The following is a 13,929-nucleotide window of genomic DNA, read 5'->3' on the forward strand; positions in this document are numbered from 1 at the left end:
CACATACAAGAGTAGGGCAAAATTACATACTGAATTACATTGTTTTATTTTGTTCTGTACAGCACCATGAACGCTGATGGCGCTATATAAATAAATTATTATTAATAATAATAAATTTGAAAAGTATGAAGCAGAATCAATTCTGGAGAGACCTTATTCTATACGCAATTTCAGACATATTAACAAATACACATTCCAACCCTCTGTCTTCACACAAGAGCAGACTCTGAAGGTAATATGGAGTGAATCAGACAAAAAGAACCAGGATATTGAAATCTGGAGCCACAAACCTGGGCTGTTGGGTAGTATAAAATGTATTAAATAAATAAAATACATTAAAAAAAAACCCTTCATTCCCAACTTTGTGAAAAGAAGCTCCACTTTGTGGATGCATTGGCACCTATATTCTCAAGTGGCAGTCAAGTATCTACATCTTTATTCCAAGAAGCTTTCCTTAATGTGCAGCCTTGGATCTCTGTTTTTGCTTCTTTTAAATTTTGTTTTAACTGTTTTATTATGTTTTCATTTTCATTTTACCTTGTACACCGCTCCGAAATTTTTCAATGGGGAGCGGTATATAAATATTCTAAACAAATAATAAATAAATACTGTCCACACTGCCATCTCAGGCTAAAACTTGATGTGAATACAGCTGGAACTCAGGCAGGGGAAGGGTGCATGCAGCCCACCTGCCCCTGTGCACTTTAAACCAGCCAGCAACTGGATATCTGCCACCGCCCAGACTGCAGCCGTCGGGTCCGCCCCCAAATCCTTAAACTTACGAAGTGCATTTTGTGAGAAAATAAAAAAAGAGAAAGATTCTTCTAAATTAAAAAAAGGAGGAAAACATGGTATAGAAGTTCCCACTGCTGACCATTTGGGGCCTCCTGCATCATGCTCGATATAAAACATCTCTCTTATTCTTTAGGAGCTTGTTTTAGGAACTTGCTCCCTCCTTTCCCCAGCAAAAGCGCCCCTGGGATTCAGCCCCCGCCCCCGCCCCGTCTACGTCACGCCCCGCCCCTCTCGGAGCCCTGCGCGCCCGGCCGTAACTCCCCCTCCCCACCTCAGGCCCCGCCCCTCCCTCACATTCCAAGGGCTCCGCCACGCCCCTCCACTGGCCTCTTCCCAAATCCCGCCCCCCTCCCTCCCCTCGTCCTTTCGCGCTTCTCTGCCGTTGAGTCGCTGTTAAGAACGCTTAAGGTTCTCCCAGGGCGGTCGTTTGCACTTCCCCGCGCGCGCCAGGGAGAAAGGCGGCCGGCGGGGGGGAGGGGAAAGGAAGGCGTTGCTTGAGGGGGACCCAACCGCCTCCCCTCTCTCCTCCCCTGAGGGGCGCCCTCCCGGGGAGCAGCCCACCCACCCCCCGCCTCGCCTCGCCTCGCCTCCGACTTGCCTGCCAACTCCGTCCGTCCTCCGGCTGCCCGCTCTCCTTCTCCCCCTACCTCACGTCCCCCCGCTAACTTCTGAGCAGCAAGAGCGGAGGCGCCTCCGCGGGCTCCTCTCCTCCCTGCCGCCCTCGGCTGCTCCCCCAACAGCCGCTCCGTGCCGAGGAGGCTCCCTCAGCAGCTAAACAAGCCAGGAGTTGAGGCGGAGCGGGTGGGAGGGCGGGGCCTCCGCGGGGAGGGGGGCCGCCCAATCGGAAGGCGAAGGGAGCCGTTCTATGCAAATCACGCGGGGGCGGGGGCGGCGCCGTCTTTCCCTGCTTCGGAATTCCAGACTTGTGGCAGTTCTTGAACTCGAGCCCCGGCGTCTCCTGAACTCACGCCTCCCCCCCCACACAACCCAGACACCAACCGCTTGCTCCCCACCCCCACCCCACAGGAACGCAACACACGCGTGGATTATCTGGATACGCTGAAGAGGCAGGCAGGCAGGCTCCTGCCGCACGCAAGGATCAGCGGCTTATGCTACTTCATCCACCCTGTCCTTGTTATAGAAATGGCAGATTTTAAACTCCCTTTCTAAAACCGCATCCAAGCTCTGTCACAAAACACAGCAGGGCGTTATTTTGCATCGGTCGCTTGCTGAGAAACACAACTGCCCCACGCTCTGGCTGAGACAGGACGACCCGCTTAATCAACTGGGGCGGTAATGGGAAACACAAGCCTTGATTGGCTGTCGTCCGAACTCAGCCTCTATGTTTGCAATGCTTTGGACGTGGTTAAGAGGCGATCGACTAAAAGTGTTCTGATTCCCATGTAAACCCTTTCAGAACAAAGCAGTTGGCAAATAGATCCACAAAACCCAACAAAGAGTCTTGTGGCACCTCACAGACTTAAAACATGCATCACGGCAGCCTTTGTGGATTTGGTCAGATGCAGAAGCTTATACCAGAATACTTAGATGCCACAACTTTTTTTTTGCTGCAAAAGACAAATATGGCTAACTTACTTCATGCTTCACTGAAATAGTGTTTATTCTCAGTTCTGGTACCCAGCCATCAATAAGTCATTCAAACATGATTACCACATTCAGGAGGTGTCATTTTGCACATCTAATGTGCCAGATCTTACAATGCATTTCAGATACTAGTAGTATCTTCACAGTTTCAAGTCATTATTTAAGGCCAAGGAGATATCAAAGATACTACTACATGTTACTGTTGTGGTATTTATTTATTTTCATTTATTGTTCTATACATAATAGGTGCAAGTTGAAATAAGCCAACATTTGTTTCAAGTGAACTTTTAAAAATACCCTTGTGCAATTGCTTAACATTAGAAGATATCTGCCCACTTCTGTCATGTTTGATTAATGCTTTCTGGAATTATACACAAATATAGCCCTGAGGATTGCTATAACAGCTATACTAAAGAAAAAGGGAAATGTGTCAGAAATAGGCTCACATTCCACTGTAGCCACACACACAAACGTATGCGATGTGTTTAATTCTGACTGTTTAGCACTAGAATAAATTACATCAGGCGTCAAAGGAATCAATTTTAGATGACAAAGAATTTGGAATTCATTATCCAAATATGTATTACGTAGTACATGAAGACAACATTAGCAGTTACTCTGGGTTAAACATTAGGGGTCAATAAGAGAAACATATAATCCTTATTACTAATATTTTAACAGCATTTAAATGGTGTTTGCTCTTCTTCATGCTGTCTTCCCCATTTTTGTGGGGCAGGGCACCAATTAATTCCATGTTAGCTCAGTAATGGGATTCAGGAAATATCCTTCAGCATGACTCTATGCCTACTTGTCACTCACAATATCTCTAGCAATGAGCTCTTTCATTATTTCATTGGTACCACCATAGATTGGCTGAACACGAGAGTCTACAAAAGATCTAGAGAAAAATGTCAGTTAGTAGAGTGTAAAAACATACCTGTACAAACATATGTAACACTGAGATATATGCTTATTTTGGGATCCTATTGACAGAACTGCTCTTAAATGTAATATATATCTGCTGCTTAAAGCATGCTTCCTAGACTGAAAACAAAGATTTTGTTCTCAACTCTGAAAAAGCAAGTTAGTTTTTGCAGAATAATGGTTTCATAAGAGCTGTTTACACTATGCTAAAAATTGGCAATATTCATAATTCTTAAAAAAACAAAACAAAAAAACAGACTTTCAGGAAAGAATGGGGAAACTGCACCCTTCTAATCGTTGTTGGACTCCACCTCCCATCATGCCTGACCATTTGCCTTGCTAGCAGGACTTATGGGGATTCAAATCCAACAATAACTGAAGGGCCACAGGTTCCCCACCCCAGCTCTCATGAATCCAAACGTTCCAAAAGATATCAGATCCATGCAGTATTTTGTATAAACACCAACAATTATGTCTAAGGGCACCCCAAAGTCAAGTAAATAAGGATGCCAAAAAATGACCTGAAACTACCTGTTATTTGGATCCTAGGCGCTCTTCCTTACTACAGTTTATTCCTGCCATGATAAACCATAGCATACCATATTGTGGCATTTAAACCAGCCCACTGTCTTCCTTTACTTGTACTAACCATGAGGTCTAAAATCTGTGTGGCAGCATTTTTGTCTTGTCACATATGATCTATTTTTTTAACCTCTGAAGGCCACTGCACCTAAGAATGGGGCAGTGATTGAAAAACTGAAGCAGCCAAGGTTTTGCCTGTTTGTAACTTTGCTGTGATGTCAGAACTGAATCGGGAAAAGCACATTAAAATTCTGCCACTACTGGTTCCTTGCCAGTGGCTTAGCAACCAGTTGTATGCATCTGCTGCCAGCTTTTAACATCTCACAAGAAACAAAAATTGCTCCAGCATTTTCTAATGTGCTAAATTCTGAAGTCTGTATATGATAACAAAACACAAAGTTTAGATAGCCATGGGGAAGGATCCAGCATGCAACATGTTTAAGCAGTTTGCTTGCATTAGATGCTTTTTCAAAGAAACCTTACATTTGTCCAAATTGTAATTGTCTAAAGTGCATAATTTATTCTTGTTGCAGAATCTGGGTTTGATGTGGTTGCTACAGAAGCCCAATTTCTGCAGTAGTGTTGCACCGGTCTAGTAGGAACATGACTGGCAGTCATGAATAGGCAGTTCTACGCTGTAGGCCTACAGTGTAGGGCACTGAAATGCTAACTTCTCAACAAGACTTTTTATCACTCCTGCCTCGCGTTGGTTTATTTTCACACTAATAAGTATAAACATCTTTGCTTATTGAAAAAAGCAAAAGCTGAGAGCAGAAGTAGATACATGCGAGATGTGTACAACTACAACAACAAAACCAAAAAAAACCACTCCAAAACTGTTTGAAAACTCTCATGAGTATTTAAGTTTCAGTTCTCAATTATTCTGAATGGGTGGTATTTAATTTTCAGTTGTTTCAATTTTCCTCTTCCTCCCTCTTCTTTTTTCCTTGGGTGTTGTGTTTTTTTAGATTGTAAGTCTGAAGGCAGGGACTGTCTTGTTTATTAATATGAGAAGCAGCATAAAAATATAATAGATAAATAAATAAACAAGGAAACATTCCCAAACTACTCATAAAGGAAATTTAGTCTCTCAAAGTTATAGTCCTTTCATTTCACTGTTTGTAACTTCTGTATCAACATTTTGTAGTTAAAGAATATTCAACACTCTTGTAGAATAAGCTGTAAGCAAAAGACAGTTGCAGCATCTGTACTGACAATCCGTTTTCTAAAAAAAATAGCATGATTGTGAGGATAAAAAGCAGTCACTTACTTTGCAATTGGATACTCCCACATATATCCCCAACCTCCATGGAGCTGGACGCACTGAGTAGCCACGTTGTTTTGGAGATCAGAAGCCCTTAAATGGAAGGGGGAAAGTTTGTTTCCAAAGCAGTTGAGCTTTTATGCCCAGAAGGCAATCTGATTTAGATTTTATAATGAACCAGCTTTGTTTAAGGAAACATGGTATTCTCCACTAAATTATTTTAAAAAACAATGCACTAAAAGCTATATTTTTTTAATATGTCAAGTTGTAATACAAAACAAAACAAAAATGCCCAAGTGTTCCACAATTTTTGAATAACTCATGTAATGTTCAAAATCATACTGGTTTCAAATGCAGGTTGCTACAGCATTTAGTATTCAACATCAGCTCAATTTTATGTAATGGTTTCCCTTAGTGCTCAAAGCACTGTCTAGGCAACACAGCTTGGTTGGTATTTATCAGCATTTAAATCAAAATGTTTTCAACACCAGTTTAAGAATATTCACAAATTCTCTGGAACTAGGAGCATTTTCCATTCAGCAGTAAAAGCAGAACAGCTCTACATGAATATAGACAATACCAAGCTCAACAGAACCATACAGAGAATCAACCCTGTTTAAAGTCATTTTTAAAATTATATTGGATAAAATGGGCTTCTTGGGTTGCAGTACCAAAAATATGTGGCCACATCAATAGTTAACATTCTGCAAATTCCAGGAAAGGCTACTGAATAAGTGCACAGTACTTCAGCAGACAAATGGTAGTTTCCTTTACTTAAAGGCAAAATGCAGTTGTTTCCTTATCAGATATTCAACCCAAAATTCTTGTGCCTTACTGGAAATCAAATCTGGATTCTGTTATCTGTGTCTGCATTTCTCTTTCAATAGTATTCACAAGTCAGAAGCTGGTATATAGTCTCCTCCACTCAAAAAAATAGTAATTCTGCTCTTTTTCTAATCTCACATCTGATTTCCTTCACCCATGTAGTTAATTTAATCTGGCATCAGTACAAAGTATTACCTTAGATGTTTTTACTTGTCTAACTTTGTCCAGTGAAACATAAGTTAATATGTAACAGCAATAACAACCCAGGGGCTTTTTCTGGCTAATGAAAAATAGAGCTATAAGAGGCAGCACAGGTCAGGGTTTCGTATAATATGGCAGTGGGCAACATTTCCATCCCAAACTCAGTTTCAGAAAAAAGTGTTTGGGGTTACATATGAAGCCTATATTTAAACAGTAAGTTATACAGAACTACTTGTCTGATAAATCTTCAACAGGTTTTTTTTTTTGTAAAATCATGTTATGGTTCTCTAAAGCCTTTCAGCTCTGTAATTAAGTATTACTGTGGAACTTGAAATTTTAATACTGTAGTCTTCCCACCACCCTTTTTTTTTTTTGGAAAGGCTCATGCAGACATTCAGATCAACGTGACTGTCTTCCCCACCTCAAAAAGTGAATAGTAAAATCACCTTTAGGAAGCAGCTCGAGGACTGCCAACTATCCATCCATTTATCTAGCATCCAGACTAGTTTATAGTATTACTATTCATTTGGTATCAACTCCCTTACATGATACCGTATTATTTTGGAGATGACGCATTCTCTCAGTAATCACACTATAATATCAGGATTCTTCCCCCAATGCAGCATCTTTGGGTATTACTACATGGGATGTGACAGTGCAGATATCAAGAGTGTCTGCTGCAGCCTTCTCCAAGCTGGTACCCCTCCAGATGATTCAGACTATGACTCTCACCATCCCTGACCACTGGTCATGCTGGCTGGGGCTGCGATGAGTTGTAGTACAAAGCATTTGGAGAGTGCTAAGTTGGGAAAGGCTGGTGTTGGGAAAGGCCTAACTGCTACTGTACCACTAAAGCACTCAGAGCTAGGGATAGCTGTCATGGGAACATCGGCCCTTTGGGGGCTCATTGGATTTCCCCGGAGCCCCCAGCTCAGTTTGCATTTGCATTCCACGCCATGAACTTTCCCCCCAAATCTGGGCACTTAACCTGTTGTTTATTCTAAAATCACCATTTCCCTAGGATCCCCAACGAAGTGCCTGCGGGCACCATATGCGCAAACTGCAGTCATAATTTGCTTAATGTATGCAAAATTTGGTTGTAAATTGTGCAAATTCACACAAGTTGCGCAAATCACAACTGTAATATGTGCAAAATGTGCAAATCTGCAGCCATAATTTGTGCAAATGCTTTTTTAAAGCAACAAGCAATAATTTACACAAATTCTACCAGCTGGCCAAATTCGTTGCACACAGACTCGGGCCAGCTGGAAGAAAACTGAACGGAGTCCAGGACTAAACTGATGAAAGCTCATCAAGCTTGATCCCCCACCCAAATTCCCCTGTCATCTCTACCCAGAGCTAGGTTTTTTTTTAAAAGTAGTTTAACAAGCAGGCCTACTATTATCCCTTGCATTTTCCTAATAATTTTACGAATCTTTACTTTTCTATTTTTAAAAATCCTATTAAAAGTCTGCTCTGGTCTGCATCTAGTCCCATTTACACACACGCACACCTGAACAGGAGTGAACTGGAGAAAGGATAAGAGGCCTTTGAGTTTCCCCAGGTAACTCCTTGTACCCCATAAGGCGGGCTTCCCTCACTCTTGACAACCACATCAGATTATGTTCAACAGGACTGTTCAATCTAGACTTAATATACAGAAAGATAAAGGTGTGTTTAATACACATACCAGTACTTGGCCATCGAAGCAGTGGCTGAGTCCAGGCGTTTCCCTGAGTGAAGATAGAGACAGCTATCCAAAAATGTCCGACCTATACAAATTTCCGTTTTCAGTTCTGCCAGCTTGTGCTGCACGGTCTTTCAATTTGGAAAGAAAAACCACATTTTTAAAAAGAGGAAAAACATTTTTATAAGAAATTATCTTCCCATCTTAATGGGGCGGGAAGAAACAGTATGTGCCACAAGGTATGTTAAACACAGTCCAACTCTTATCACAAAAGAGGTATCTGTGATGCATCAGCAACATAGGCTTATCTAATCATTTATTTATTTATTTAGAATATTTATATACCGCTCCCCATTGAAAAATTTCGGAGCGGTGTACAAGATAAAATGAAAATAAAAACAGAATAAAAACACTTAAAACTAATTTTAAAAGAAGCAAATACAGAGACTCAAGGCTGCATATTAAGGAAAAGCTTCCTGGAATAAAGATGTTTTTAGGAGGCATCGAAAGGAGTGCAAGGTTGGAGCCTGCCTGACTTCCAGAGGCAGCGAATTCCATAGGAGGGGAGCCACCACACTGAAGGCTCTTCCCCTGGTGGACTCCAATCGGAGGATGGATCTATGTGGAACCACCAGGAGCAGGCCCTCGGATGACCTCAGTGACCGGGCAGGTTGGTATCTTGGTATCCTCTCAGGTATCCTGGTCCCAAGTTGTTTAGGGCTTTGGACACAAGTACAAGAACCTTCAACCTGGCCCGGTAGCAAATAGGCAGCCAGTGCAGTTCCCTCAGCTGAGGAGTTACATGCTGGAAAGGGGCAGCTCCAGACAACAGCCGAGCTGCAGCAGTCTACACTAGCTCCAGCTTCCGGAGCAGCTTCAAGGGCAGCCCCACATAGAGCGCGTTGCAGTAATCCAATTTTGAGGTTACCAATGCCTGTACCACCACGGCCAAGCTATCCCTGTCCAGGAGAAGCCGTAGTTGGCGAACCAACCGACGCTGGCAAAAGGCACTCTGAGCCGTGGTGACTACTTGAACCTCCAACAACAGAAATGGGTCTAAGAGTACCCCCAAACTACGAACCTGCTCTTTCAGAGGCAGTGCAACCCCATCCAGAACAGGCAATGAGCCTGTCTCCCGGACTCGGGAACCACTCACCCACAGGTCTTCCGTCTTGCCAGGATTCAGTCTCAGTTTATTGGCACAATAAATAATAAATATTACATGCACAATATATAACACATGTACAGACTCAGCATCAGCACTGCAGTGGAGCAAACGTTGGGGCCCGTAGGTACCAGAGAGCCGATTACCAGTCTTTTATTTATTTTTAAACACTTTTGCTAGGGCTGCAGTCACACGGCAAAGCGAACTGCAGGGTGAGGCTGCAACCAACAGGCATCTTCATTTCCCCAGAAGTCGGTGGACAGCTGCAGCCAGCCAGTGCTTCACTTCACAGTGCACCTACTGTCCTAGTAAAATCTGTTTTAAAAACAGAAAGTGCTCCTTGCCTGTATTGGGGTGTGCGGAGGGGGCAGAGGGACCTCGCCCACTCCTCTTTCCAGACCTAGTCCTGGGTGTGCACTTTGTTACATCCTAACTATATTACTCAGATATACAGGCTTATGTTTGGTGGTTTCTGCTTTACTTCTCTGATGTCACGAAAGATACTCCAGCCGAAACCAAAATTCCAGGAGTACATTGAGTGTCAATGCATGCTTGAATTCCAGTCACCTTTCCCTTCCAAACATTCCTGCCCAGGACACTAGAAGTACCTCTGAGCTTCTCTCATTCCCTCATGTTATGTGAACGCATGAGTGAATGTGGTCAGTGCAAGATAACGGAAGAGAGCCATTTCCTTTCAACTAAAAGATGTGACTTCCATGAGGCTTAATCCCAGGTCAGTATACAAGACTGCAATACTATACACATTTGCCCAGGAGAAAGTCCCATTCAACTGAATGGGACTGACTTGAGTAGACATGCATAGGATTGTGCTGTACACGCATGAAAATAAAGTCAAGCCTAGATCAGAAATGATCCAATGGTTATTTCCTAGACTTAATGTGGGTTAATGATATGTAGACATCCAATAAGGCAGGATGTGGCGATGGACCGGGGCAGACAAGTGCAGTCCTGTTCTCCCACTGTGCATAAAAAGCATCGCCCTCAGAGTTCAGCCAAACTGACCCATACTTCCATGCAGGCCTTAAACATATGATTACAATGTGCACTCTAGAAAAATATTTGCTAAAGCCAGTGCAGCAAGACACATGGGCATGTGCCAAAGGTACAGACACGTGTGTCAAATGGAAGGTCCCTAAACCAAAAGGAAATGAGTTGACAAAGAAAAAATGCCAGGCGGTCGAAAGAATTAAACCAGTAGAGATAGGAGGCATAGCTGAGGAAACACTCAAAACTGTGCCCTATTTGATGTTAAGCATTTGTTTTAGGGCACTAAGATGTGTGCTACTGCCATCGAAGATCAGAACTGGGCCAAAATTTACATTCATGGAAGTTTTAAAATATGTAGTTCTCAAAGTTGAAATAAATAAATAAACTGGAAAGTTGGGGAGGGTGCACTGTATAGACAAACATTGTCTCAGACTGAACAATACAGCAATCTTCATAGAGGCCTCACACTCTTTAATTTCCAAGATCTATCTATTGTCAGTTTGAAGTCAGCAAGAATTGTTTTTTAAATCGCAATAAAGTTTCTAGGCTCAAAGCTATGTCGTTTTCATGGCTTCAGTGTAGTTGGGGTCCCCAACCTTTCGGGGCCCATTTGAAACTCTGACAAATGTTGTGGGCGCAACCCTAAACTGACTGTTGGAGGGCATAGCCAGTAGGATCTAGTAAATGAAAGATGGATAATCATGAAGTTACATTTTTACATGGGATTCCCCAAAACAAACACCATCAAATTAAAGCTTACACTCTTGTCTATAAACTACACAGTGAAAACCAGAGATGGACCCAGTTGCTTACCTGTAACTGTGGTTCTTCGAACTGTCATCTGTGCATTCACAGATACGGGCTCTGGGCCTGCACAGAGCCTCACTTCAGGAACTGTCCGTAGCTAATGGAAAGAAATTAGGCAGGAACCCCTCCCCCATGTGCTAGCAAGCATGTCCCTGGGCTGGGGAGGGGTTCCTGACTATCTTTCTTTCCATTAGCTATAGACTAGAAGCTTCATTAGCCTGAAGCGAGGCTCCGTGCAGGCACAGAGCCCGTATCTTTGATGCACAGAGACCACGACGAAGAACAAGTGCCTGCTAGTGCTGACAAGGCACAAAAACATTGACTGAGATCCTTGTGCTTCGTCATGATTTTTACATGAGATGCCCACAAGACCACCACTAAATCACAGAACACAGCTGTTGACACAGAGCTGTAATTATGATTTGATGGTGCTTTGTGGGAATCTTCTATGGTCATGAAAATTTGTGCCTTTGAGCCGTATTTTTGGACCATGGTAGCAATGGAAAGTGCTGAATGGCTTTTATGGTTCGGTCCATGCCAAGAGTTGTAATCTGTGATTTGATGGTGGTTTTGAGGGGAGCAGAATTCCATGTAAACCTTTCTCCCCCTGCCCATCTGCCCTCACAATCACTCTCCACCCTCCAATAAGCTTATCAGGCAGCCCCACCCCACATCCCCCCCACCCCACATCCCCACCCCATTTTGTTTTAAAAAACATTTTCCCATTTTTTTCCAAAACCTTTTTTACCAGGCCGCTGGACACATTTCAAAGTGGCATGCCAGTGAAGCTCCAGGCATCTGCTATGTTCATTTTCCAAGGAATATCTTTGGGATCACTGGAAATCAGTCATAATTCCAGCAAATGGGTTTCTTGCGCTTTTGTGAGCCAGCAGACTGGAGAAAAATTCAATTCCACACACAGAACTGTGCACTACAGACAAACTAGTTTTAAAAGTTGCTCCCTCACCCCCTGGGAATTCTGGGAGCTGCAATTCTGTAATAGGGTCTGGATGACAGTTGTAGTCCAACACATTTGGAGGGCCCCAGGTTGGGGAAAGCTGCCCTACATCACCAACCATGGGGCTGAGCAATAGCCCCACAGCAGCACCACTTTCTAGGAACAAGACCGTGCCCTCTAGTCACATGCTAACCAAACACCTGAGAAGGGTACCATGGCCAATGGTATCAAATGCTTCAGAGTTCCAGCAGAACCAACAGGGACACCCTCCCCATGTTTGGTTCTCAGTACAGGTTTTCTACCAAGAGACTGTTTCCATCCATAAACTGAAACCCAGACTGGAAAGGATCCATAGATTATAACTTAAAATACTTTGCAGGACAAGCAAATATCCCGAATGGCATATGTACACCATGCCAAATCCTGGGATCATCCCTGTGCATCCAAATGACACGCAAGGGATCCCGGAAGCACAAAGGGATGATCCCTCCGTTTTCCTGGGATAATCCTTAGGTGGTAGAAAGGGCCTAATACTCACCTGTAAATGTGCAATTGTTTTTCGAAACGCTTTCCTTTGCTTAACATAGTTTCTAGTTTCTTCAAACATGAATTCACAACTGGCGATAGCCATATCAGCAATCAATAGCCGTTCCTTGAGAGATATGGGGGAAAGCATTCTCAGATATACTCATTACCAAATAAAAATACGTTCATTATTTCTTTACATGTACACATTCCTTCATCAGGTATTGCCCTGACCCAGCACCACTGGCATTCACTGGTCCGGTCTTTAAAAATGGGCATCAATCTGAATTAGCTGCTAATCTTTTCAGCAATTATTTTACTTTTTGCTTTGCAGCTGAGCTTTGAGTCTACAATGTTAGACTGGGGTGGGGTGGAGAAGAGCCCCCAAATCGTTCAACTTAGCTACATAAGTTTTACACCCAGATGCAAATCATTATATCTATTGTAACGGCTTGCAACACCATCCTAATCTCTATGCAGATGGTCAAATCATGGAGTTTATAAACATGGCAGTGGAGGTGCAGATGGCACCCAGTGGCCTTGCCCTTCTGAATCCTCAGGTCTGAAGTCTTGTCTGCACCAGGGTCTATGTACATATATCACCATGCATGCAGGCTCCAAATATGTGATATATACCCTAGACAAATTAAGGGATAGTTTATGCATATGGGGTTTAAGTGTGTAGGTAAGTCCAAACGCAGAATGCTATGAGATTTAGCAGTAGAGAGGGATCAATAAACATGACTGTCATCCCCCCCCCCCCACATACACAATCACATGTACAGGCTATAGGATTAGACTGCCTGCACAATGCTATTGTGTCATTATATATCGAACTGTTGAAGTGGTTGGTGTCCTACGCATTGAATCAGGGGTGGAAAACTTCGGGAGGTCCAGTGGCCATTTTTGTCCTCCAGACAATTTTTTTTATAATGTTGAATGGTGGCAGGGGCTGAAGCGGGGGTCACCCCTTGCCCACCCGTGTTAAATATTTGTTCAGCAGCATAAGTCGTTCCGAGCAGTTAGCCTTTTTACAGGGCTCATTCCATTTTTCACTCCAAACAAGAAATACAAGAAAATACGAGGAAAACAATGAGAATCTAATAAAATGAACCAAGCAACAAAGCAAAAAACACCCAAAAATATTCCGAAGCAGGAAGGGACAAGCGGAAGGCCAGACAAATGTTTGCCTAAGCAGAAAAGTCTTCACCTGATTGTAAAAGACCAGAAGTGAAGGGAAAACTTCTGAGGCAGGGGATTCTATAATATGGGTCCTGTGACAAAGGAACACCACCTTAATATTAACACTGAGTTCTTAAGAATAGCAACTTTATCAGGCCTTTTTACATATGAGAAAATGTCACCATGTCAGAAAAGAAAAAGTTACCATATCAGAGATATCGTTGGTTTCCAGATCCAACTCAAAGTAACTTTTAACTTTTAAAGTCCTAAACAATCTGGGTCTAGGATATCTAAACTTGTGAATCACTGAGAGATTCTATCATGTTCAGCAGTATATAAATGTTACAAATAATAATAATGAAGGGCCTCTTTTCCCATATGAGCCTATATAATTTAAGATC

At 42.8% G+C, this 13,929-nt stretch overlaps 2 protein-coding genes across 4 annotated transcripts in view; both read right to left on the minus strand.

The window, feature by feature from the left end:
- The window catches only part of KANSL1L (KAT8 regulatory NSL complex subunit 1 like), a 52,769-nt gene extending 51,254 nt beyond the window's left edge, over positions 1-1,515 (minus strand). For all 3 annotated transcript variants that reach the window (XM_063116077.1, XM_063116076.1, XM_063116078.1), the window contains exon 1: positions 1,394-1,515. The gene's annotated coding sequence lies outside the window, so the exon portion shown is untranslated. The remainder of the gene's footprint in view (positions 1-1,393) is intronic.
- A 1,081-nt stretch (positions 1,516-2,596) lies between these two features.
- ACADL (acyl-CoA dehydrogenase long chain) overlaps positions 2,597-13,929 on the minus strand; it is a 30,861-nt gene continuing 19,528 nt past the window's right edge. The window contains exons 8-11 of the mRNA XM_063116084.1: positions 12,360-12,473; positions 7,887-8,014; positions 5,177-5,263; positions 2,597-3,298 (exon numbers count right to left, since the gene is read on the minus strand). Of these exons, the coding sequence (XP_062972154.1) occupies positions 3,205-3,298; positions 5,177-5,263; positions 7,887-8,014; positions 12,360-12,473 (423 nt within the window). The 3' untranslated portion in view covers positions 2,597-3,204. The remainder of the gene's footprint in view (positions 3,299-5,176; positions 5,264-7,886; positions 8,015-12,359; positions 12,474-13,929) is intronic.

The sequence above is a fragment of the Elgaria multicarinata genome, chromosome 2, assembly GCF_023053635.1.
Source record: "Elgaria multicarinata webbii isolate HBS135686 ecotype San Diego chromosome 2, rElgMul1.1.pri, whole genome shotgun sequence".
Lineage (NCBI taxonomy): Eukaryota > Metazoa > Chordata > Lepidosauria > Squamata > Anguidae > Elgaria > Elgaria multicarinata.